Below are 24,023 nucleotides of genomic sequence, written 5' to 3'. Positions count from 1 at the left end.
ATACTGCAAAACTTGGTAAACATTGTAAAAAAAAAAATAAAGGAGGAGGTAGTAATGTATATAAAGAGCAGAATACTGAGGTAGATATTCCGTTAAAAAAAAAAAGAGTTCCCGTAGACCCTCCACTCCAGTGGAAAAGTAATTAAATATAATGAAAATATATCACAGTACATTTCTGACATTCTTTGTTAACATTCATCATGGGTGAGCTTTGGTAAGAACATACACCAAACACACAAAAAGGTAGAAAGTTGTTAAAAAATGGAAACAAACTGTTATAATGGACATTCATACAGAATCCTGAGGTAAGGTCGAAGCAATGCACATTTCCTCCACTACAGCAGCTGGCCTCCTGATCCCTCGTCTGTTAGAAAATACTTAGGAGACTCTTCTCAGGAAGCGAATGAGGCAGAAGTGGCAGAGCGTCGGCTGCTGAAGAGCAGATACAGGCCAGGTGATGTCAACAACTGGCTGCTTGGGAAGGAACCAAGGCAGGCTGAGAGGGTTTGGAGGTTTTGCAGGGCCAGGAAGCATCAGGGGCAGAGTGATGGAAGGTATGGCTCAGCAGCTCATCATTTTCTACCTTAAAAAGCTGCTTCGGCTTGGAGGCAGTGGTACTCTTTTCTGACCCCAAAGATTCTGTTGTGGAGCTACGGGTGGATGATGGATTGCTCACCTCTTCATTGCTTTCTTCGTTGGAGTAGTGTCCAGAGTCTCCAGTCTCTTGACTACCTTCACTGGTGTGAGAGCTCTCCGCGTGATATGGTCCATAGATGATCTCCCGGGATGAAGGGGACAGAGGAGCAGAGCCGAGATGCTCGTCATATCTCAGAACAGTTTTGCCAGTTTCATACAAGCGTGCTGATGCCTCGGCCTAAAGAGACAGAAGATAAAAATAAGTACAAAAAGTTTCTTTTAAAAAAAGGAACGTTTTTGAAAAAATGTACTTTGAAAAAAGAGCTGAATCATTGGAATGATGTCACATCACTTACATCATTTTCAGGTGGATTTCTGATCTCTCTCCTGAAAAGCAGCCACCTCTTGTTTTGAATCTTGCTGCTGACTGGTCCAGTGCTATTTATGACTATACCAGATCCATCCTGGAACAAATATATACAAAGGTGTTTCATGGTCGGCGTAATATAAAACTTGCAACTCTGTGACCTGCAGTGATCAGAAGCTTGTTCACCTTGTCTTGTTTGTCTCACCTTAGGATCGATGAAGCGGTGATTTATCATAGGTATAAGAGCCTCCACATTCTCTGAGTGACATTCACGGGGCAGTGCTAAACCAGCTTGTGGACCTTCAGATGTTCCAACAGCAATGACTTTGGGACTGGAAGATTTTCTATTTGTCATGCAAAGATTGAAAAAAGGAAGAAAAAAGTGAATATTTTGTAATATGATTATACCATTATTTTACCACTGTATAAAATAATTATCATCACTACCTTGGTCTGCCCTTGCTGATCAAGATCAAGGCACACATGGCGATACAGGTCAAGGCAATGCTCACACCAACCATGATCCCTGTCATAGACTTCTGGTCTATGTGGTACAGACCATCAGAGAACGCTGGAAATGTTTCAAGTGAGAAATTAAACTTGAGGTGCAATGTAAGGTAATGAGAAGCGACAGAACTAAAATAGGGATGTTTAAAAAAAGCTCAGCACCTAAAAAATTGTCATAGATACTGAGTACTTTGCAATAATTCTCAGAACTACACCATATTATACAGTGCAAGATGACAATTAACCTGCCAATACAAGTAACCTTATCACTGAGGACAGTCATAAGAAATATATTATACAAATTTAGCCCATTTAATGTAGCATATAAGTTGGCAGTATCAATGAGTTAACAAAACTGTCATACGCAAGTTTTTGTTTGTTTGTTTTTACTGTCAGTTCTGTGAGGGTTTGATGAAGTATTTGGAATCTCTGAAAATCATTACTGTCAATACCTAACTAAGCTGAACACAATAAAAAAACAATTATGAACTAAAATGAATGCAAGAGAAGAGGATATTTAAAGGTTAACTAAACCTTAAGAGTCACATTCCAATAGCAGTTTATAGCCTGATATGTAGCACAATGAATCAAACTTTTTTATTTAAGGCTAACAACTAAACGATCCACAACTATAAAGTTGGGGGGAAAAAACCCCGCTAAGAACGTTAAGTGAAAAAAAGCATGATCATCAACAAGTTCCAGTGTTTTATATTGCAAACCTGTTCTATCAGGGATGTAGTCAGAGTGTCTGGGGTTCTTGCTGCGATGAATGTGCCCACGCTTCAGTACCAGCTCCACAATGTCAGAGAAAGGTCCATCACCTATCCTGTTGGAAGCGCATAGCTTCACCAGATAGACATTCCCAGGCTCCAGCTTCTCTAATAAAGCCATTGTATGACTTCCTAGAATCACACAGTATGGAAAAGCAGTTAAGAAATGTTAATGTTACACTTACTGTTCTGTATATAAGTGCATACAGTCTGTGTATTAACTTAAGAGGCAAGCAGCAGAGTTCAAGTGATGCAAACTATATAATAATTAGTTGTGATGATCTCTTTATGACTGGTTTAGAGATTAGTAATTGGCACTAATCAATGTGAAACAATTTAAGAGATTATTAAGTGTTCGTAGAGAATGCAATACTCCTTTACCTGAAACAGCATCTAAATAATCTTACCAGTACTTTTGAGAAAAAAAGTAACTATGTGGAATATTTTGGAAACCTCACAATTGTCATGAATTTATGTTTCTCCTTTGAAGACAATAAAATCACTAATTTATCACATAATGTGAATAAATACACTACTCACCCTCCCTCTGTATTTTTTGCCAGTGTCCAGCCATCCAAGCTTTCTGTGAAGTATAAAGGATGGTATAGTGTGTAACCACCACATTGGGCTCAGTGGGCTCTCTCCAGGACACCAGAGCAGTGTCCTCCTCAATCAAAGTGACTCGAACTCCTGCAGGTGGTTGGCGGGGTGCTGTACACAGAGCATTCATGGTTAAAATGAACAATCCTTACCGAAAGGTTGAATGAAAAACACAAATATCCGAGTCTACACACTACAGGAAATAGTAGGATGCAAGGATGACAGCACCATCATGGCAATATGATGCTGCATTTACATCCAATTTATGTATTACCTGCTGGGAGTGTCTGATGGTAAACAAAAGTACTCCATGGACTCGACATCTGGTCCACATGGAGACGCACCACAAATTCATAACGAGTGTTTGGAACCAAATTCTGAACCAGAACACTCTGTTTGGTACTGTGAAGACAAAAACATTGATGTCTTACGGGAATTAGGAAGGCAAATACTGTAAAAACATTTACAATATTAATATAAAGTGATGTAAGACCATGAGGGAAGTGCATATCTAACCAATCAAAAGGGATTTTTTAATTTTATTTTTTCAACCAGAGTAAAAGTACGAGCTTTGAGAGAAGTTCTTACGTTTGTAGGTAGCGTATTGCAGAAACATTATGAGTGCCCACGGGTGTACAGCGGACCGTAAAACTAACAGCCTTTCCAGGTGGGAAAGCTGGATGACTCCAACGCAGGGACACTGCAGACGAATTGGCGCTCAAGACAGCTACTTGATGTGGAGGTGGAGGGGCTGCTGCCAGCTGGTCTCGTGCCGCTGAATGAAGCAAACAGAACTCAGTTTTAAAAAAGTATTTAGAGTCAACAGCTGTATTACATGTTAAGCTGTGAAGATGACCAAAATCAACTCAAATAAAATTAATGTACTCACAAACACATCCTGGGGTGCTTATTGTTTGGTCCGTTTGATAGCCATCTCCAACTTTACTGACAGCCAGAATCTTGACATGGTATTTTCTTCTTGGATCTGGAATACAAATAACTAGTTTTAATTTGTCCGCCTGTTTTGCTTAAAAAGAAACTTAAGATTGCTAAGCTACCATTTCAGTGACTGAATAAACCAAATATTGTCCAATGAGGGCAACCTAAAAATACATAATGGTGGTTAACAGAGCAAAAATAAAAGATGTGAGAACAACTGGCTACATGTGGGAGAGTCTGTAGGTCATAAGTGGCCATCCCCCATGCAAGGACAATGCATGACCCCTTCTGTTACCTCAACCTCTCATTTATCATGTGGTTTTCTATGGAAGGAGCATGAGAAATATCAATTGGTCCTAAGCCCAAGTGAATATAGTGACATAATCAATAAGAACTATGAAGTCTTTTCTCCCTATCATCATCATAGACACCAATCAAAATAATATTACTTTCAAATGCAACATAAACATATAGTGCATATTTTCAGATAAATAACAGAAGTGAATAAGGAAATAACAATGTGCATATATAAATAAGACCCACAAGACTGCATGAAGTACTACCATGTAAAATTAGCAACTGGATAGATCAGTGAAGTCTGGAGCTGGGAACATTTCATTTGAAAATGTGTTTCAACTTGAAAAAGTACCATTGCCTCAGGCCCTAAATCATGATGCTTTAAGAAGGCTGAAAGGTCAGCCTTTGGGTATTGACCAATGACGGCAGAGTGTCCAGGTCTGTTTGGGGGCTGGGCAAGGGGCAGTGTTCAGCTGCTGGGATCCTAGGCCCATGGGACTTGAGGGGGGGTTGGCTGGGGTCACCAAGGCCAGGCCAACATAGAACAGAAGGAATCTTGGTGCAGGGCTGTGGGATAGGAGGTGGGCCCCTTTTGTTCCTCCTTTCACATTTTTTTCCACTGCGACTGTCCTTGTGTTAAAGCTTTAAACTTGGTGCAACAACGCAGAGGAACAAGATCGGTGATATTGTGAAATAAGATGAAAAAGACAGTACGCTGTGTGACTGTTAACAGAACAAAAGCTTACCATTTACATGCATTTATAACTAGAGATGCATCTACATTATAAAACAGTTACTGAGCACCTTCTCAACAAACTAAATAGAATGTTGTTATAGCAGAACTCATACTGTGTTTCAGGACGAAATTATTTTATACAACACAGTTTTTCTTAGTGTGGATTTTGTTGATATTGCATATGGATAGCTGTAGGTAATTTACATGGAAATCACAGATGACCAGTGGGGGCAGGGTCCTAAATCCAAGACTGCTGTCTCACGGGTAGAGGTCAATGGCATGGTCCAACTCTGGCCCATCCCAGGGGTTTTTGTTTGTGTGCACCAGTGTCCAGCTGAAGGGGGTGTTGTCTAAGGTCTTACAGGGCAGGTCTGGTCCAGAACAAAACACAATGACCATGCATAATTAAGCAGGCGTGAGGATGGGAAACGGTGGTGGGAGGGACATCTGGTGACTGACCTCTAAACCTGGGAGTCTGATCTCACACAATACCGCAGCAAGACTAGAGAAGATTGCTGGTTAGACAAGAGGGGTCAGCCCATATTGATCAGGACAGAGGGTGGAAATGCAAATGCAGCATCCAACTGCCCACTGAATTAAATTAGGTAATGCAGAAAAGATCCATCTGAGTGAGAACATCGGTCATTCTCTGTCATTAAGGTCTAAATGATATAAATCCACTAATAATCTATACATATCCCAATGCATTTTTCTCACAACTGTTTGTCATTACTCACCAAGGCCACTAATCGTGTAGGTATAGGTTTGAGTCTGCAGCAGGATGCTAGGCTGCTCTGGTTGACCTTCCTCATGGTAACACAGCCGGAAACCCTGAGCAGCCACAGAATCAGGGATGGTTTGCCAGCGTGCCATAATGGAGGTGCAGTTGAGAGGTTCAAGTTGAAGAATTGGTGCTAAAGGCACTAAAGGAGAAGAGAGAGCAGGCAACGAATTTATACATGATCAAGCATCGGGTGAGTACTGCTTAACAGAAACATGACACTAAATGGGACAAAAGGATGGAAAGATAAACTGAAATTTATTCAGTATGACAGGTTTTAAATAAAAAACCAAATTGTAATAATCAGCTATCTATATCTTTTTTTTTAATGGAAGATGCATAGTCCTCTTATTGGGGTGTTTTTGCAGCTAGACCTAAATATATAAATAATAAATATGACTTTTAGGACATAACATTCCGTTTTGGGGGACAAAAACTTTCCCGGACACAGCAGGCCATTAAAATAGGCTATTCTTTCCCCCACATAGAAGCCTGAGGCCCTCTCTTTATGATCCGTGACTGAGGCCACTCTAACATCACTGACAGCGAGGGGCAAAGGTTTCTGGGTAACCAACACAAAGACTGTGGGACAATGCTGGAAGAGCAAACTCTTGTCATACGCCAGCCACACCACATGAACTCTCCTTGTATTCCAAAAGCAGAAAAGCAGCAATATCACAAAAGTAATAGAAAACCAGTTTTAGCACCAGCTTAGAATTTCATCTGAAAGTGGAAAGCTGCTTTTAAGCACAAGCATTAACTTCACCACTTATTCAGGTGAACAAAACTGCTCTATAATATCATTTAATGAGACTGCATAGAAAATAATATGAAATGACCAGTTTTCCAAATTCATGGCAACATTTCTTTCCCACTCTGGCAGGTTTACCTTTGTTGCTGGAGATTTTAGGTGTACGGTGAGAGCTCCACGCTGATGGCTCACACCAACCAACACGTGTGGCTGCAGCCATGCGGAGCAGGTAGATGGTGTCAGGCTGCAGACCTTCAAGGAGATATTCAGTACCGTTGTGTGGTATCTCCACAGATATGACAGTGTTGTCCACAGCTGTGCGATAGGAGAGCCTGTAGGCTGACAGCCGTCCACGGCTAATTTTAGCTGGCAGTGGCTGCCAGCTTACCTGGATGTCTGTTGCACTATGGCTGGTGAGACTTAACTCTGGGGTACGCAGAGGCACTGCAGAAAAATACAGAAACTGTTTATTGAACGAAATAGTGGCAAATCACTTTACAATGCAAATATTGCTAATAAATTAGCTTTTTTGTTAACAAAAACATTTCCATGGACCAGCATATTGCTTGAACACACGTGCCTTGCCTAAAAGCCAGACTTGTTCATCAAGAATGTTGGAATATGCTTACCATCTTCCAGGGTATGTTGACTAACTTGGTCTGACATACGGCTTGCTCCCATTGGCATATAAGCCACAACATAGAAGCTGTAGTTTCGAGCAGGCTCGAGGTCATCAATGATATAGCTGGTTGTGTCATTGCCAATAACAACTTGGTATTCTTCATTATTTAGACCTGACATGTAACAAATCATAAAGCCGGTTAGCAAAACAGTTCAGATTGTCCAATAAAGAAGCGAACCTCATAAAAGGGGTTCAGCATACATAACAAAAACAGTCAGTGTTTTGAAAGAATGTTTGCAGACTCAATATTTCTGTCAAATGGTGACATGCAAGGCACAAACTCATCAAATGCATAAAATCCAGATAATTGAAAGAAATCCCATTAAACATGAAAATAAATTAGAATAGACTTTAAAGAGTTGTTGTGAAACAACTTTAAAGAGTTGTTTCACAATAAATCTAACGGTTTAGATTAAATATCTACAAATAAAACGGGTTTGCAAGATATCGTCCTTTTAAATGCAAGCAGAATGAGCTGGGGAAAGGACAATGGCCTGACTAAGCCTGTTGTTATTCAAGTGACGTTGCCATTCTGAATCCTACTTGACCTCTGCAACAACAGATGGCGTTCAACTAAGTAAAGTCGATCACACGTACATAGAGATGTGAATTATTAAAAACGAAGGTAATCTTGCTTCTTTTTGCACCTTGCCAGTTCGGAGATTGACCTATGTTCAAACTCAAAGATCCAAGTTGAAAACATCTGTATCTTAAACTTACCTTCAGCCTTCATATAATGGATGGAATAGGCAATGACTTTGTCTGCATTGAAGAGAGGTCTCTCCCAGGCTAGTAAGATGGCTGAGCTTGAGATGGTCTCTGCATGGATATTCCTCGGTGCACTGGGCCTGTCCTCTGACATGACCACTATAAGACGAGCCAAGGAAAGTACAGAACCCTGTTCATTCTCTGCCATGCACTGATAAATGGCATCGTCTTCGGGGATAATCTGAGTGATCACCAGTTTACTAGGAAACAAAAGAAAAAAACAGAAAAAACAAACAAAGGAGCTATGAGATGTTGTCTCATTTCATATTTTGCCATTATATATAGGTATGCTTAATTTTCACCACCACTTGTGTACCTGTTGTACATCTTAACCCTTCCATTTAGGTGAACCTCTTCTCCGTTCTTCAGCCAGCGGATGCGTGGCGGAGGCACCCCTTCTGCTTGGCACATAAATCGGGCTGTGCCTGCTCTCGGACGTGTCTGGCTCTCTGGCCTTTCAACAATGTTTGGAGGCACTGCAAACAGTTGTTTATGAGCAAAGTAATGAAAACTGTCCAACCTACCAAGTATGTAACACATCTACTACAAATACATATAAACTAGTTCTGCTCTCAGGGTTAAACAAAACAGGGATAAGATATGATCTGAAGAACCATGTAGTGTTTCTACTAAAAGGTTTACTATACCTAGAACTGTCAGGTTGGCTGAAGCAGTAGTGTGGTTGCGAGTTCCAGGTGTGGTAGCCCTGCAGAGGTAGACTCCACTGTGCTTGGAGCTGACATCAGTAATAACTAGGTTACCATTACCTAGCACTTTGGCATTATAAACATCAATGGGTTTACTGTCAGCACGGCTCCAGGAGATGATGGGTGAGGGATTGCCTGTGGCCACACACTCCAGTACCACAGTTTGGTGACTTGAAACGGTTGTGTTCTGAGGTCCAGCAATGATTCTGGGTCTCTGACGCGGTTTAGGGCCTGCAACTTAACAAGACACCAGAAATGTCAAGGATAAATGTGGTGTTTTAGGAGGAAGCTGGAATTTGGGATCATTCCTAAATTCAAGCACAATTACTTTACCTCTGTTAACAGCAAGTGTTGCCTCATTACTCTTTAAACGGCTGCCGATGTTGGTTGCCACACATCGATAGTGTCCAGCGTCTTCCAGTTGTACATTGTGAATCTGAAGCACTCCATTGGGCAAAACCGTTATTCTAGGCCCATAAAAAGGTCTAATTAGTTGTGAAATAGCAAATTTCTTTAAGTGCCTTCAGAATTGCAAATTACAACATGTTACCAGTAGAAGTGGATCACAAGGGGATTATTATGTCTATAATAACTCTTCAGTGCCTGCAGTTACCTGTCTGTCTGTAGTGGCAATGTGCTTTGGTTGAACTCCCAGGTGATGGTGGCTGGAGGGCTGGAAGTGACTGAACATGAGAATCGAGCCACGGACCCTTCAGACACCACCACAGGTAAAGGATGCAAGACAAACTCTGAGATCGCTGTGAAAAGAATAAACAGATGTGTCAACAGCAAATAGTTGATAGAAAAACAATTAACTTAAACACTCATAATGAAAGTGTGTAATGTTTACTTTATGTATGCAAAAGCCTGACTTTGATCAATTTAACTGATCATATAAAAGAATTGATCTCAGTAAGACACCAGCTGCTTTTGCAGATGAGCAATCACGTCTCATTCTGGCCAGCTGGGCCAATCAATGGATCAATGGAAGAATGACAGTGAATGATGCATTATTATAGATAAAACCTAATCAATGTACTTTGAATAAAAAGAACTGCTAGCAACATAATGTACAATGTTTAAAGACAAGGAAATAAAATCAATTGAGAATAACTTCTCATTTACAATGATGACCTGGCAAGAGGCTCCATATTAGAAAGTTACTAAAGTATACATTTAGTCAGATTAAAATGACTGAAACAAACTGTGCTCTATATGACAGTCATACTTTATATGTTCAAAAGTATTTTAATAATCAGCTAAACTAAGCAACCCCAGACTGCATGTAAGCAGACCACACTTAATATGATATGATCAATGGCTTTCATTCATTAAGGTGATAAGTCCCCCTTGCCCCCCTCACAGTCAATACCATGTTAAAGAAAATCAATGCTGTTCATCTCCCACTGAAACTCTACATTTAAACACAGAGCCACAGGAGAGAAAACTTAACAGATCAGGTCTTTAATTTAAGATCTGATGTTGTTGTTATTGTAAAAATAATATAGTGATCCTGGTTTTGAGGTGAACCAAAGTCAAAAATTTGAACCCTGTATGGATGTATTTGTGAATTACTGTTCATTTGATGCATGATTAGCTTTAAACTTTGAATTTAACACCAATATTTTGGGTCAAAAAGTGATTATTTATTTGTATTTTTGTTTTGTCAATAAGTCTGACAACAGTATCCTATTCTGTCTCAGCACAGCATAGCTGACCTGTGCCCACAATGAAAAAAAATCATAATAACTGGTAGTATGTTAAACATCAGTTTGTTGCTGAGTGGCTTGGATCGGAAATGCAGGTGGTGGGTGTGGCCTTTCTGTTAATATGGTCCCGTCTGTTGTAAAGAACAAATCAATGTCTAGGTCAAGCAGCACAAAGGTTTCTCTAGAAAGGTCATAGTTCATTTCAACCTAGTGTCCAGTCCATTTTATCCCAAACTGGAACCAAATTGAAGAGTTCGTCAATAACCCAGAAAAGAGAATTTGGTCCTTTCTTTTTGCTGATGTTATTAACATTCTACATTAAATAGGATAGTGGTGACAGATCATATTTGTAAGACATACAGCTAGACACATTTGAGCAATGTAAAATATATATGATAGTTATCACAGAGATGTTCAAATCTTGGAAGTGCAGAATAATGTAGTGTAGAGGTAACCATGCACCCACGAAAACTCTTCCTAAATGTTAAAAGTTTTTTTCAAAAGCACCAACACTCTTCATTATGGAGAGTCAGACCTGTTCATTCACATGAAAAACTAGCCCTTCTTTAACAAAAGCTCTCTGCTTGACAGGGCAACAGAGGGCCTGATCTAGTGAAAGGGACTGTGGGTTGGGAGAAAGAACAGCAGGGCTCCCCAGCCAGTGCAGGCCTGTGACATCACAAAGCCTTTCTCCTGTTGACCCCCGACCCCAGAGACCTCTGGACAGAAGGGGAACATAGAAGAGTCCCATCCTCCACTCCCTGCCTACAGCTGACCAAAAAAACCTTTAACCCTTTCCCTGCCTAAGAGTGAATATCAGAATTAAATTTAGATGTATTTATATGGTCAACATCCAGAAAAATGTTCAGTTTTTGGTTGCTATTAAGGAATAATAAACACTGAGGACAAGAACACTTTCACATTTATACAATTTTAGTTTTTCTGTATGCATATCTATATTCACACTTTCTTTTCTTGTATAAAGGTAGCGTAGTTGTGAAATATTGTATATTTGGTTGTTTTTATTGACATTCCACTCTTATGAGTCAATGTCAAAATCAGTGCACTGCAGTGGGTTGTGAATGGCCACACTGGTTTCCATGACACCAGCCATGGGATATCCCCCCTAAGACTTTTGAAAAGTGTCCATGGTAGACCAGGCTCATTGAATAGACACAGCTGTCTTGTCCACTGATATGTGGACAAACAAATGCCCTGAAATGAAGCCTTTTCTTCTGGGGCAGTCAGGGGCACTCCAAACAAAGGCTAAAAGGCAAATGGCCTTTTAGAGTTTCCTCTGTGTAGCAGACCATTCAGCTGTAGTCTGCAACAAAAATGCAGTTCCAGAAACATTTCTGAGAGACGGAGGGCTCATTTCTAACTTTATGCCAATATTTACAGATTGTCTTCGTAAGTGTTCAGGTGGAGGCTTTCCTCAAAACAGAGAGAGCCTAATGTCCACAAGCTTGGAACTGCCTATTTATGGAGTATTTATGAGCTTTTGGATAGACTCCCCATCTATCTTTACTATCTCTTAAAATGATCCTATAACTGGCTTGACATCTTTAAACTCAAGTATGAACAACTTACAATGACTAGCGAAGGTTTCAGGAGTTTTTCCAGTTAAAAAAAAAGGGAAAAAATATGTGGAGTACATCTGCTTCGCATCTCCAGGTTTATTATCCATGAACTGATGTACTGTTGCTTTAACATCAACAACACCACAAAGTCAATATCACCAGCAATTGTTACCAATCTTAGCTCAAACTGTGTGGAAAAGAAGCTTGTATTAGTATCAGACAATTTATTTTATGTGGCGCTCCAAACTTACTTGCGATAGTCAGACGTGATCTTTGGCTTAGGATAGCCCCATATCTGTTTTGGGACAGGCACTGGTAGAACCCTTCATCTGAATCTTCCTTGGTATGCTTGGTCTTTGGTATGTACAGGGAGCCATTGGGCAGAAGTTGCAAGTGTTCACTTTCTGCCAACTTAACTCCATTTTTTAGCCACGTAATTGTGACTGGAGGCTGCCCATGTGCCTGACAGTCCAACACTGTAGGATCCTTTGGTAGAAGAGTAACATCACTGGGCTCTGTGATGAAGGACAACTCACTGAAGCAGAAAACATCTGCACAGAAAGAATTGGAAACATCAGTAAAAGGTTTCATATCTTTCTGTGTGCTCTACTAGGTACTACAGGTGAAAAAAGATGGAATCCTGTCTTCACGTGGATATTGCAAGATGTGTATTAAAATATGAGACTATGTAATGTTTTTTTTTTTGTCAGAAATGAATAGTAACTGTAAAATTAAAAAATAAGATAAATATAAAACAACAACAACAACAAAACCCCGACATATGTACTAAATCCTTGTGCTAAAAAAAGAACTGATTTTAATAAAGGTATAAGATGTTGCACATCACAAATATCGTATACAAGTTGATGGTGAGTATCCCAGCAGACGGAAACTGGAGCATATGATGAAGTTTTAGCAAAACATCTTTAGAGATTTAAAGATTACAGCTGACTAAAAGTTAAAAACGGGCTTGATGCAGGGAGGTAGCGCGAGCGTTATTCCCAACATCGCGGCAGTCGCTTCAAGGACCGACAATAAACTCAGCAAAATTAACAGCAGCTCACTGACAACTATAATGCCAACAATAAAATGTGTTACTTACTTGATAAAGGAAGAAATAAAACAAAGAGAAGCCAACGTTGGCAAAACTTCATCTTGAAATTTGCCATTTATCCAGATTTTTGGGTCATTTTCTCCATCCGCAAGCTGCCACTCTCCACCGTGGCGTCCAGTTAATCCCAGTATCACGTCTGCCAAGGCAGGAGCACCGGCGGCTCTACTGGTGTGTCGGGGGGGTGTTTCCTCCGCCTTCTCACGCATGCGCAAACGCCTTAGCAAGAATGGCAAAAAGTGAGATTGGCCTTTTTAGTTTTTTAACCTTTTGGTTTACAAATAACATATTCAAGATGTACTTGTGATTGATCAGATACACCCAGTTCTGTTAAATCCACGCTTGTGGAAGCGATGGAAAGTTTGCACAGGTGAAAACAGAATAACCCCACAGTGTCTGTGATGCTTAGAATATGCATGCGCACATTTGTTTTTGTTTGTTTGTTTTGTATAGTTTTTTCACTTTTAAAACAGTTCACAGAAAAACTCTTTATACACTTTTTGGTGAATTGTAATGCAGCCCACAGTTTGTGAAACAAACCCTTAAATTTGTTTTCTCATTTAATTCTAATCAACAACTGAGTTTAAGCTGATTTTGTTTGTTGTTTTGCATTTTTTCATTATTTACCTTAATAAACTTTAATTAACGTTTTCATTCTACTTTTTAGTGGAGCAAGCTTATTTCCTATATAGACGTCTTTGCACTTTACCTTGAAGGTGTCTGTCCATTGTAAACATTTGCCCATTCTGACTACAGAGATGTCGTTCTGTAGTCAACTTTCTCTTCTTTTCAAGCACTTTCTGTGGATCCAAGCTTGATGTGAACATTTAAAGAGAGAGTGTGTTGTATAGAGCATAGCAAAAATATATTGAGTTGAACTGAATCTCCAGATTAAACATTCTGTTTACATGAAGCTCTTATTGGGCGTGTTATACATGTAACCTACTAAGTAATTACCCTCTGGATGGAACATGGCTTGGTTAAAATGTTTTTTTCTCTGTAGCCTGTTTCACATGTTTTGCACAACAGAATTAGATGAGCATAGTGAATTATCAGTTTTATCAGTGTCCAGGAAGGTCACTCTGACCAGCATCTGCTTCTACCACAGAAGCTGGTAATTATGACAAGATATTGATGGCTGCATGTCAGCTGCTTAATGAATTCAGATATTGATCCAGCGACCGTGCCTTTTGACAATGACCCTCTCGTCTCCAAGCTCCCATTCAATAGTACTACAATGGACTCCAGCTGTGGGATCAGCCATTGCTGGATCAGCAAAACACTGATGCACTGGAGTGGTAAATAAAGTTCTCATGTTCAAATTTCACAAAACATCTTCCACTTTTGCTTTTAACTTTATCTGTAAATATTGCAAAATGATTTTAAGGGATTACTGCTACAAGCATGCACCTCTGCACTTCAATATCCAATCAAATGAAGAGACCGGAGAGTAATTATGTATTGATTAGAGCTAACTATTGATTTAATCATCTAAAGCCTCATAGTTATAATTTAGGGCTTAAACCAGTTGTCAGGTTTATAGCATCTGGTAATGTGTTTACTCAGTAGTTAAGATTTGACATTGCTCTATGTAAAATTTTAGACATATTAGAAAAATGATATAATGACGTGTTCACAATATATTGTCTTTAATTGCAAACCATTGTAGGTCATTTTTATTGATGGTTGTTTACCTGTTGACTAAGATATGTATGTTTTGCACAGAAAATATTTTTTTGGAATATATGCATGGATCATAATTATAATTTACTTCTTTGGACACCAAAATATTTTCTTCACTTAAAAAAACTATTTTGATGATCTCAGTTGTAAAAAAAAAAAAAAAAAAACAGCCACAAAGAAACAAAAAAACGGTTCCCATTTGTTTATGCTAGTATCTAAAATGCAATGTGTTGTGGTAACAGATACATTATTTACATGCACATACAAACACAGTTACATACACACTGTGATGATTTACCTAGGTGAAACACAATCATATATTCCTAATTAAATCTACTGGTCATGTTGCCAAATGTTGTATTGTGGAGGCTGAGGTAACCACTGGGCTCCACATGGCTAAAGGTCCGGCTGTTTGGCCACAATCAATAGGGTTAAGGTCATCAACATGTTATGAATGCCACGAGGCCCTGGGAAAGCAAAGCAGAGGACTTCTGATCTGGGCTCTGATTGGCCACAGCTTGTCTCTAGGACAGACCACCCCCCCAGTGACTTTGGATGTCATCTGAAGAGCTGGTGACCTCTAACCTTATGCTAAGAGGGTGATGGAAAGGGTCTTGGTTTGCATAAACTTGACAGTACAAATATTAAAAATGTGTGGTGTCTGGCAAAAAATATACCATCAGTTGTATTACCATATTAGAAAAAGAAAAGTCAATAAAGGGTGCAATATAATGAAATGAAGAGGCTACAAACAATTTGCTGTTAAAAAAATCTAGACAACTCATGTTGTGAATCTCTTAAGCTTACTATAATGAAGTTCTAAATAATCACCTCAAGGCCACCATTTTCTTTAAAAAAAGTTTATTGGCTTTTAAAACCACTTTAAAAATCTCACCAGTGAGTACTTTCCATTGAAAAAAGAAACAACGCATTTGCAATATTAACAAGCTACTGTACATTAAGCAGAACACCAGACAACACCACAGAGGAGGGTTTTTTCTCTTTTTTTCTACTGGTAGAAATGGACAAGATAGTCAAACAGTTGGGTCAGTAAAAGGTAAAGAATCAGAGTCACTGATTGATGGAGCTTCTGTAATCATAAAGAGGTGCATTTCCTTCATTCAAATTCAAATATCAGTGCCATACTGTTAAAGAAAAAAAATGAAGAGAAAATGTTAAAAAAAATTCACAAATGCATTGAGCAAAATAAGAATATGTAACATCAGAAAACAGTCGTCAACATAAACATACAGAACAACATTAACTTAGTAAACAGCACACAACCAAAGTAATGTAACTCATGAAACTAGCACTGCCAGTCTTGTTAACAGAACCTGCCCAAATCACAGAAGACAGTGGTTACCAAGGATACAAAGTACAACAGAAGTCATCACACATGCGTGCGTACAATCATTTTATCAACATAATGAGCATGTAGGTTTCAAAAGGTTATTCAACTTTTTTCCCTCAATGCTTTGTATTCTCATGTATGAGAATGAGTAAGAAACGTGTATCTCACTGAGATTAATGCACATTTTGCTACAAGACAATTAGTCATTTTCTGACAATCCATTTAATTTCCTTACTCAGCTTGTCATAAAAAATATCTTTTTTTCTCTTTTGCGGGCATCCATCATTACATTTGTCCATAAGGATGTGTCATAAAAATTTAGTGCAATAAAGTGAAACCTCCAAAGTTTGTTGAAACATGAGTAATTGTTGTTTTTTTTTTGTCTTTGTATTTTTTTTCCAGTGTCTGCTGAAGGACTTTGAGCACAATTTCTGTCACAGAGCTGTCTGCAACCAGCTAACAGTATCACAACTTTTTTTCCCCTCAACATACCATGCTATTGATCCTGCTCAAAGCACACATCACTTCTGCAACTGCAGAGACCTATTATCTTCGAATAAAAAAACAAACAAAAGTAAAATCAGCAAGCGAGACCAGACAGCATTACTGTTACAACACATTGAGCCAGAAATGTAACACACAACATACAGTATCTTGCCGACTATAAATCTGTTAAGCTTTTTTTTTCTTTTAAGATGGCACATACTTAGCTAGAATAATGGCCATAATATAGTGTCTTGATACATCAAATCTCTATGTATCTATCCTATTTACAAATGGAGCTTAAACATGACTTATACAACATTGACGATAGCCAAAAACTCAAGCAAGCATCCTACTGTATCACATAGCCTACCTGGCTTTGCAGTGATGGTTTCAACATGCTTTCAGGTCCATGGTTACCTATAGAACATAGGACAGTGACCATTTCACAAATTTACAAATTGTACATAAGGTTTACGCAACTTAATCCTTTTCCTCAAATGCAATAGAACTCTTTTAATATCTCTGAGGCTGCCCACTTCCCACTGTTGTTAACATTTACTGGGAGTGTTTCTAAGTGTAATAATCTCTTATGATTCTCAAACAGGCCATCTTTGGCATGGACGTAAGGCCGGGTCTCCAAAAAACAGCATTATTTCCTTGTGATTTTAAGATGGCATTTAAACATACATTGCCAGCCCTTGGGCCGTCCTTGCAGCGTCTTCTCCACACCACTGATATTCTGATCCAAGCTGGGAGTGTAATATGGCCAAAATAATTTAAAATATCAAGACTGAAGAGTGCCTGCCATGGTTTTTTTTTTTTAATGAACTGACAGCATAGCAAATTCCTCTAAATCCATAAATGACAAGGGCACGCACAGTGTAGTCGTTAGCCTATACAATGCGCAACGATACTGTAACACTGCGAAACAAGAGCAGAATAAGAAATAGTACTGAAAATATCAGAGGAACAGCTGCCTTGATAGGATGAAGTTCTGGATGGTTCTGAAGATATCTTAACATTATACTATATACAGTCTTTCTAAAGATGGCATAAGGCCTTGGACTTTGGGAATAAGGCAGCCAGTTGTTGATTCCTTTCATTGTGTAGTCCACAAAGTGGCCTGAATCCCCATCCTCTCCTTACTGACTCATCAATCCCTTAATAAGATATTAAACAGTACAAGAAGTATAGGCTTTAAGAAAATTTCACTCTTGGACAATGCTCAGATGTGAATCAGTTTTCCACTGATTTGGTATATGATAAAGTATAAAGATTATGTCATAAATTCAGCACCTGGCAGCTTAAGATGCCACCCTTTTTAATATTTAGATATGGCAGGCAAACGTACTACAACTATTATGTGCATATACTACAATACCAATATTGTCTCCATTTGGTTGAACTTGAACTGCACACATTGAAAATAGTATACAACAGTTTTTGGTGAAGTCTTTTGTGCCAGATTTCCTAACAATCTCACTTGCCTTAATTGTTCATGAAGTACAAATATTGCATTATTGAAGATTATCCATAGCATACAAATCTGCTCTTTGTTAAGTGCATGCTGCCACCGAGTGCTCACGCTCTCCACTTGAAATGCTTACGCTTCTGATTTCAGATCAGGGAGAAAAGTGGCTAAATACTGAAAGTTTGGGTGACAAAATGATAGAGGGGGGAGTAGTAAAACATCAGCAGGAGAGATTTTCTGGTAAGCCTGGCACTTTTAACAGAACAAATGGCAAAGTCCAGACAAATCCCAACAAACCATGGTTTAAAAACAGATAATACATATGCACCAAACCAAACAACAAAGAACAGAAATTATACACAATAAAAGATAAGGTTAACCCAGCATCTCTACTGTAGTAGGCTGGTCTTTGCTTTCCAGCCAGTCAAAACCAGAGTTCACAGTATCACTGCATATCTGCTGAAAAAGTGGGTCGTTCTTCAGTTCTTCCAGTGTTGAGTCTTCATATTGTTCCTGCTGTTGGTTTGGATCAAACAGCAAGTTGGTGTCCAAAGTATTAAGGTCAGTGATGCTACTGGACAGATCTGAGGTCAGTCTGATGTCATTTGAGAAGTCAGATGCCACAGCGTTGAGCTCTGAAGCTACCTGACCAACCAGCTGGGAACTGGGGTTGAGACCATCCTCTCCCAGCAAGTCCTTGACAGTGTTGTTGAAATCAAGTTGCTGTTGTTCTTCCTCCGCCTCCTGCTGCTGTGTGCTCTGGAGGAGGAGCTGTGGTTGTGTCTGCACTGGATCTTCCTGGAGCTGCTGCTGCTGGTCTTGCTCGCTGGGACCTGCTTGTGCTTGGCTGTCCCCAGCTGAGAAACTCACCTGCTCTCCACTGCCAGTGGTGAGGTAGCCATGCTGCTGGAGCTCAAATGCAGCAGGGCTGGAGCTAACAGGGAGCTGAGTCTGGTGAGCAGTTCCTCCTGCAAAGCTCGGAGTGGTCTCCAGGATCTGGGTGAGGTTCATACGGGCCGTGTAGTTAGAGGGAAGGTTGTTAATGCCCAGACCACGGACAGAATCATCACCATCAGCTTCCATCTTGCTGAGAAGAACATTGGTGATCTTGGTGGTGTTATTCTGCCCCTGCACAGGCAGCATCTCACTCTGCATCATGATGTTTAGAGGTACAGACTGGCTACGCTGGACAATGCTGTGGACAGAGCTGACTGACTGACTATTAGACAAGATGCTGAGCACCTCGGAGGTGATGGGGGAGTTAAAGGGTGAGACCACAGCTCGGGTAGTTGTTGTTGTACTTGTGGTCGTGGTCGGAGGAGCGGTGTTGCCACTAGAGTTCCTCTGCCGCACGGCAGGGCTAACACTGCGACAGCGGAAAGTACTGCTTGTAGATGAGGTGGAGGCCTTGTTGTCTAATGGCGCAGGCACAGCAAAACTCTCCTGTTTGGTAGGGGTAGTTACGACTGTTACCAGCTGTTGCTGCTGCTGTTGCTGTTGTGGCTGCTGCTGCAGCTGTTGCTGAACAGGTGAAATGGGTGTCAAGCGGCCAAGGTGAGCAGCATCCTGTCTCGACTGGGACTGAAACGACTGGCCAGGAATTGCAAATGCATGAGGCTTACGAAACTGATCATCTACCAGGTCTTGGTAGCTGGGCAGAATACCAATGCTATGGTTGGACAGAGGACCTGCAGAGTTGTTGTTGTAGCGGTTGTTGATCCACTCCAGCTTGGCCTTGTCCGGGTGCGTTGCCATGGGCCGTTGCATGGGCTTGACAGGGCTGCTGGAGACAATACTTGCATCATGGTAACCTGTGATGCTCGAGTTAATAGGAGTGAAAGCAAAAGGATTCCTGCACTCCACTGGACTCGGTGGTACGCTGCTGCTGCAGTTGGACAATGGTGTGCTGATGGGGGTGTGGCGACCCATGGCGCCATCCACAGGTGTGATGGGAGCCATACGGGAGCATGGGCTCTCTCTTGTCAGGCTGTGCGCAAGCGTCATTTCAGAGGTGGGGGTTGGTGTCGGGGTTGGGGTTGGTGTTGGAGTGGGAGTTTGGACAGGAGTGGTACTGCTATGGGCAGAGTGGTAGAAGGTAGTACTGGCTTGGTGGGGATTAAGGATTGAGCTTTGACCGCTGGCTGACTGACCCTGTAGGGACACATCGACACAGTTTCCAAACAGACCCTTCAGCTTCATCTGCTCCTCCATTTGGACGAGCTCTTCTACTATGCTGTCCTGTGTCATGTCGTCATCATTAAACGGGAAATAGTCCATGTTGGACTGAGAACCTGCAAAGTCAACCATTTCCTGTGTGAGGTTGAGCTGACCCGAGGCCTCGGAAGGTTGCGTTATCATGGAAAGTTGGTCAGAGGGTGGGTGTTTGTGTTCTGCTGGTATCTGCTGTGTCTCCCATATTGTGCTCTTTAAATCACTCACCACAGAGGCTTCATGTGGTCCTGAGTTGGCTGGTATGGCACAAGGGTCCCCAGTGATCTGCTGCAACAATGTCTGATCAGACGTGCTGTTTCCAGCAGCTCCAGCATTGGTACCAATGCTGATAGTATGGCCTTCATGCTTCACCACTAAATTTTGCTGTTTGACAACAGTCTGGGTTCCCTCTGTGTGAGTGATGGGTGCGTCACTGAGTGCAAGGATCTGTGGGGGCCCAACAGGTGTGTGTTTCACAGTCCCTTTGCAGGGGGCACTCTCTGGTCTTGCAGGTGTTCCTGGTCTGGGAATCCTCTTCACTGCAGCACTGACCCCAGGTTTGGGATTGTCGATTACAGGAAGAGGCTGCTGGGAGATAAACACCCTCTTAACTGGAATAACATGTGACTCCGCAGCTGTGCGCTTCCTTGGGCTCTTGGCATCTGGACAGGGATCCTTCGATGTTGGGGTAACAGCAGACGAGCCATTTGATGATGTGTTGCCGTTGGAGCTCTGATTATCAACAGTCAAGTACAAAGTACTGTCATGGCAGTTACTGTTATTGCTGTCCTGAGTCCCAGCTACAGCTACAGAGTTGGGAGGGGATGTGGAATCACTTTTTACCCTTAACCCTTTGTCTGGTAATGGAGAACACTTAACTAGGAAGCTTGGCTCACTGGCAGCCCTGAATTTAGCCACTTTCTCCTCTTTGGCTACAACAGCATGTTTCTCTGTACCAGATGTGGACTCATTTCCTGCTTCAGAAACCCCTTTGGTGTCAGTAGACAGGATTTGAGTTGATGCTTGGACACTGGGTATGACTGCAAGAGATGGAGGGGCAACTGAACTCCCACCCTGTGACTGCTGGGAATCATCCAAAGCAGCTGTGGTGTTCACACCGGCCGAAGCGGGCCGCACAGTTGTGCTGCCGTTGTTACTACTGCTGCTGCTGGGCGCCAGAGCGATGGCCGTCATCTTCACCACGTTGACTGAGCTGACATGGGGAGTGGGCATCACAGTTTTTATGGGGCTGTTGGTGATGAGCAATGTGGGCGGAGAGCGCAGTGTGATGGTACTGGTGACGGAGGGCTTGGGCAGGATTTGAGCATACCGTGTACTGTGTCTTGCCAGCCGGTCACCCACGGGGCTAGCTGGGATATTCTGGGGAGTTTTGGGGGATTGTTTAAGAGACTGAGTGACCACTTGAAAGTTCATAGGCACCACTTTTCCGTCTGCTGTCCCCACAGGACTGGGTGAGGTCATCAACTGTCTGCTTCTTTGTACCTGGAACAGAGATAACACATTCGTATACTCAAACACATGCATAAAAACCATGATTAGGGGCAAATATCAACTGCATACCGTAACTGGGCTAGGGACTGCTGCTACTACAATTCCTATAGTGGGCTGAGGGGATAGCAGAGCAGGGCTTCCACAAGGAATGGTGGGCCCAGGAGTACTGGCCTCTGTTCGCTTGACTTGGGTCTCACTGGGCAGGGGTGAGTGGAGCTTCTGCTCTTGCTGCTTTTTCTGGATCTTGCGTTGCAATTGCTGCTTTGCATCAACAGAGGGAGAGGGCAGGGTCTTCACCTGGGGCTGGAAGGAGTTTGCTTCAGCAGTGGGCACAAAGGCAGAAGCTGGAGTTGGGGTCTTCATTCCTGTTATGACATAAAAAATACAGTGAAAAACTGTTTAAGGTCTACAGTGAGTGAACAACATTCAGTTCTACAAAGTGTTAAAATCACTAAAAAAACTAGTCCAACGCTACTGTAATACTGGTTAGTTGAAGTCAAATTAGTTGATGCTTCAATTTTCAGCACCATGGACAGTGCATCAAACTGCCATTTTGAGAGATGAGTCGATTAAAAACATTTTCCTATAACCTCCAAAATAAGATCAATTTCTCTCTTTTCCTTTGTGCAACTTGTACTTCATGACTTCTGATGGAAAATGAGCATGTCCGTTAACAGCATAAAACTTGTGATTTATTTCAATTTTGTAGCTGATAATTAGTTGTGAAAGAGGATGTTAAAATAATTGCAACGTATGTCAGTAACGTCCACAAGTAACTAATGAGACATGTCTCAGGTGTCGGTATGTAAGAACATCTTAGAACATCTAAGATCATCGGGTCACAAATGTGTAGGCTGACCATGATTTGATCATGATAAAACGATTTAATCTAATTTAACTGTGAACCATGCATTTCAATACAACAAAACATACCTCTACTCAAATACATGCTGAGCATGATCCATAATAAACAGAGAATGTTTAACAACAGGAACAAAATGAGCTCAGGAGGGATCTTTACCAGTGGGTGTTCCAGTCATAACAGTGAGTGCCGCCATGGACTTGGTTCCAATGTAGTGGCTATTAAGCAGGAAGCGAGCCAGGTCCTCCACACTGTCAAACTGACGACTAAGGACCTTTTGAGCCCACTCACAGACCAGTCCACAGGCTGCAGATCTCATTTCATCCTCAGCGTTTGGAGATTGGCCCGTCGGCTCCATAAGTTCACACTAATCACATAGAGCAAAAGAGCGGGTGGTTTTAGAGCATCAAACTATCTAGACGTCTGTTTCAGATCAAATGTGTTGAAATATAGTGCAATTTACCCCATCACCAGACTTCTGTAGATCCAGGTTGGGTAAGGATGGCATGTGGACAAAAGCTTTCTTCCTCAAGCCGCTGTAACAGTATGTGCAAAGAAGTTAAGGCTGAAATATCACGGCTCTTTTGAAGCTGGGAAAATCCTATTTACAGTTCTGATGCTGATCATTCAATCATTCATTTTCTATACCGCTTTTGGAAGAACAGCATATTTAGAAGATGGTCAAAACTGGCAAATCTAAAAAAAATTAGAACAAAATAACACGAAAATCCTGACTCCTTATATATTATGTCAAAAACAAAAGCTATGATTGGCCTGGCTGTCTATTTGCAGGATAAGTCAAAAACATATGGACTGGTTTGGTGGAAATATTTTATTTCCAGCAAACTTGACTTGTTAGAATAAACCACATTGCTCACAGATAAATAAAACCACGTTTGGACCTTATAGTCACTAATTAAAAGGATATTTGGATTTGCCCCTCATTCCCAGTCGACGTGCCTTCATATTAGGAAAAACATTCTTCATAATCTTCCCAAAGTCCGCTGCACTCAGTGGATTGTAGCCGAGATTGTCACAATAACTCCTTAAAAAAAACAAAACAAAAAAGGAATCAGTGTGAGACAGTAATACAATATATCCGTGTCTTGCTGCATTTTTATTGTCCTCGTAGCTTCCCTAAACACGCTTACTTGTATTCATCATAAACTTCTTGCTTTGGGAGGGACGTCTCTGGGTGCTCTTCTAGGTGATTGCGTATCCAGTTGAATGCATACATCTGTTGGGTACGGCTTGATGACATGGAACTCTGATCACTGAAACCGATGTAGAAAATAAATATAATTCTGGTGAGGCAGTGCATTTACCTGCGGCGCATCATTTCTTGTTAAGACAGAAACTTTTAATACCATAATCCAGGAGTGGACGACCCCCTCTCATTCTCAGTCCAAATGGGCAGAATTTGGGGGTTGGGGTGATGAATAGATATGGGGAAACAAATGAAACACAGACAGCTAGGTATAGCAAATCTCTACATATTTCAGTGGT

General features: G+C 41.0%; 2 protein-coding genes across 2 annotated transcripts; both read right to left on the bottom strand.

The window, feature by feature from the left end:
• Nucleotides 1–460: 460 nt before the first annotated feature.
• On the bottom strand, nt 461–12,999 carry LOC306768828 (protogenin B-like; the record flags this gene model as incomplete). Its single annotated transcript, XM_079257281.1, has 19 exons — nt 461–874; nt 993–1,100; nt 1,209–1,347; nt 1,451–1,574; nt 2,230–2,412; nt 2,821–2,991; nt 3,155–3,282; nt 3,469–3,655; nt 3,770–3,865; nt 5,590–5,775; nt 6,523–6,828; nt 7,014–7,178; nt 7,787–8,034; nt 8,151–8,310; nt 8,482–8,778; nt 8,875–9,008; nt 9,155–9,299; nt 12,082–12,381; nt 12,933–12,999. 19 exons carry the CDS (start codon nt 12,997–12,999, stop codon nt 461–463), a joined length of 3,558 nt encoding a protein of 1,185 aa, XP_079113407.1.
• A 2,703-nt stretch (nt 13,000–15,702) lies between these two features.
• Nucleotides 15,703–23,955, bottom strand: rfx7b (regulatory factor X7b). Its single transcript, XM_079255042.1, has 7 exons — nt 23,885–23,955; nt 23,669–23,791; nt 23,446–23,562; nt 22,981–23,065; nt 22,677–22,884; nt 21,725–22,020; nt 15,703–21,646 (listed from the first exon to the last, which is right to left on the bottom strand). The coding sequence occupies exons 2-7, from the start codon at nt 23,776–23,778 to the stop codon at nt 18,308–18,310; spliced, it is 4,155 nt and encodes a 1,384-aa protein (XP_079111168.1). The 5' UTR covers nt 23,779–23,791; nt 23,885–23,955; the 3' UTR covers nt 15,703–18,307.
• Between the last annotated feature and the right edge of the window lie 68 nt (nt 23,956–24,023).

The sequence above is a fragment of the Telmatherina bonti genome, assembly GCF_933228915.1.
Source record: "Telmatherina bonti genome assembly, chromosome: 2".
Classification (NCBI taxonomy): domain Eukaryota; kingdom Metazoa; phylum Chordata; class Actinopteri; order Atheriniformes; family Telmatherinidae; genus Telmatherina; species Telmatherina bonti.
Note: the sequence above shows the minus strand (reverse complement) of the source record. Positions and strands in the feature narration are given on the sequence as shown.

Coding starts and splice junctions, on each gene's coding strand:
- rfx7b (XM_079255042.1), bottom strand. CDS start 23,778: ATGTCATCAAGCCGTACCCAACAGATGTATGCATTCAACTGGATACGC. Junction 22,021..22,676: donor TATGACTGGAACACCCACTG/GTAAAGATCCCT, acceptor ATGTCATAACAG/GAATGAAGACCCCAACTCCA. Junction 21,647..21,724: donor CAGTCCCTAGCCCAGTTACG/GTATGCAGTTGA, acceptor TCTCTGTTCCAG/GTACAAAGAAGCAGACAGTT.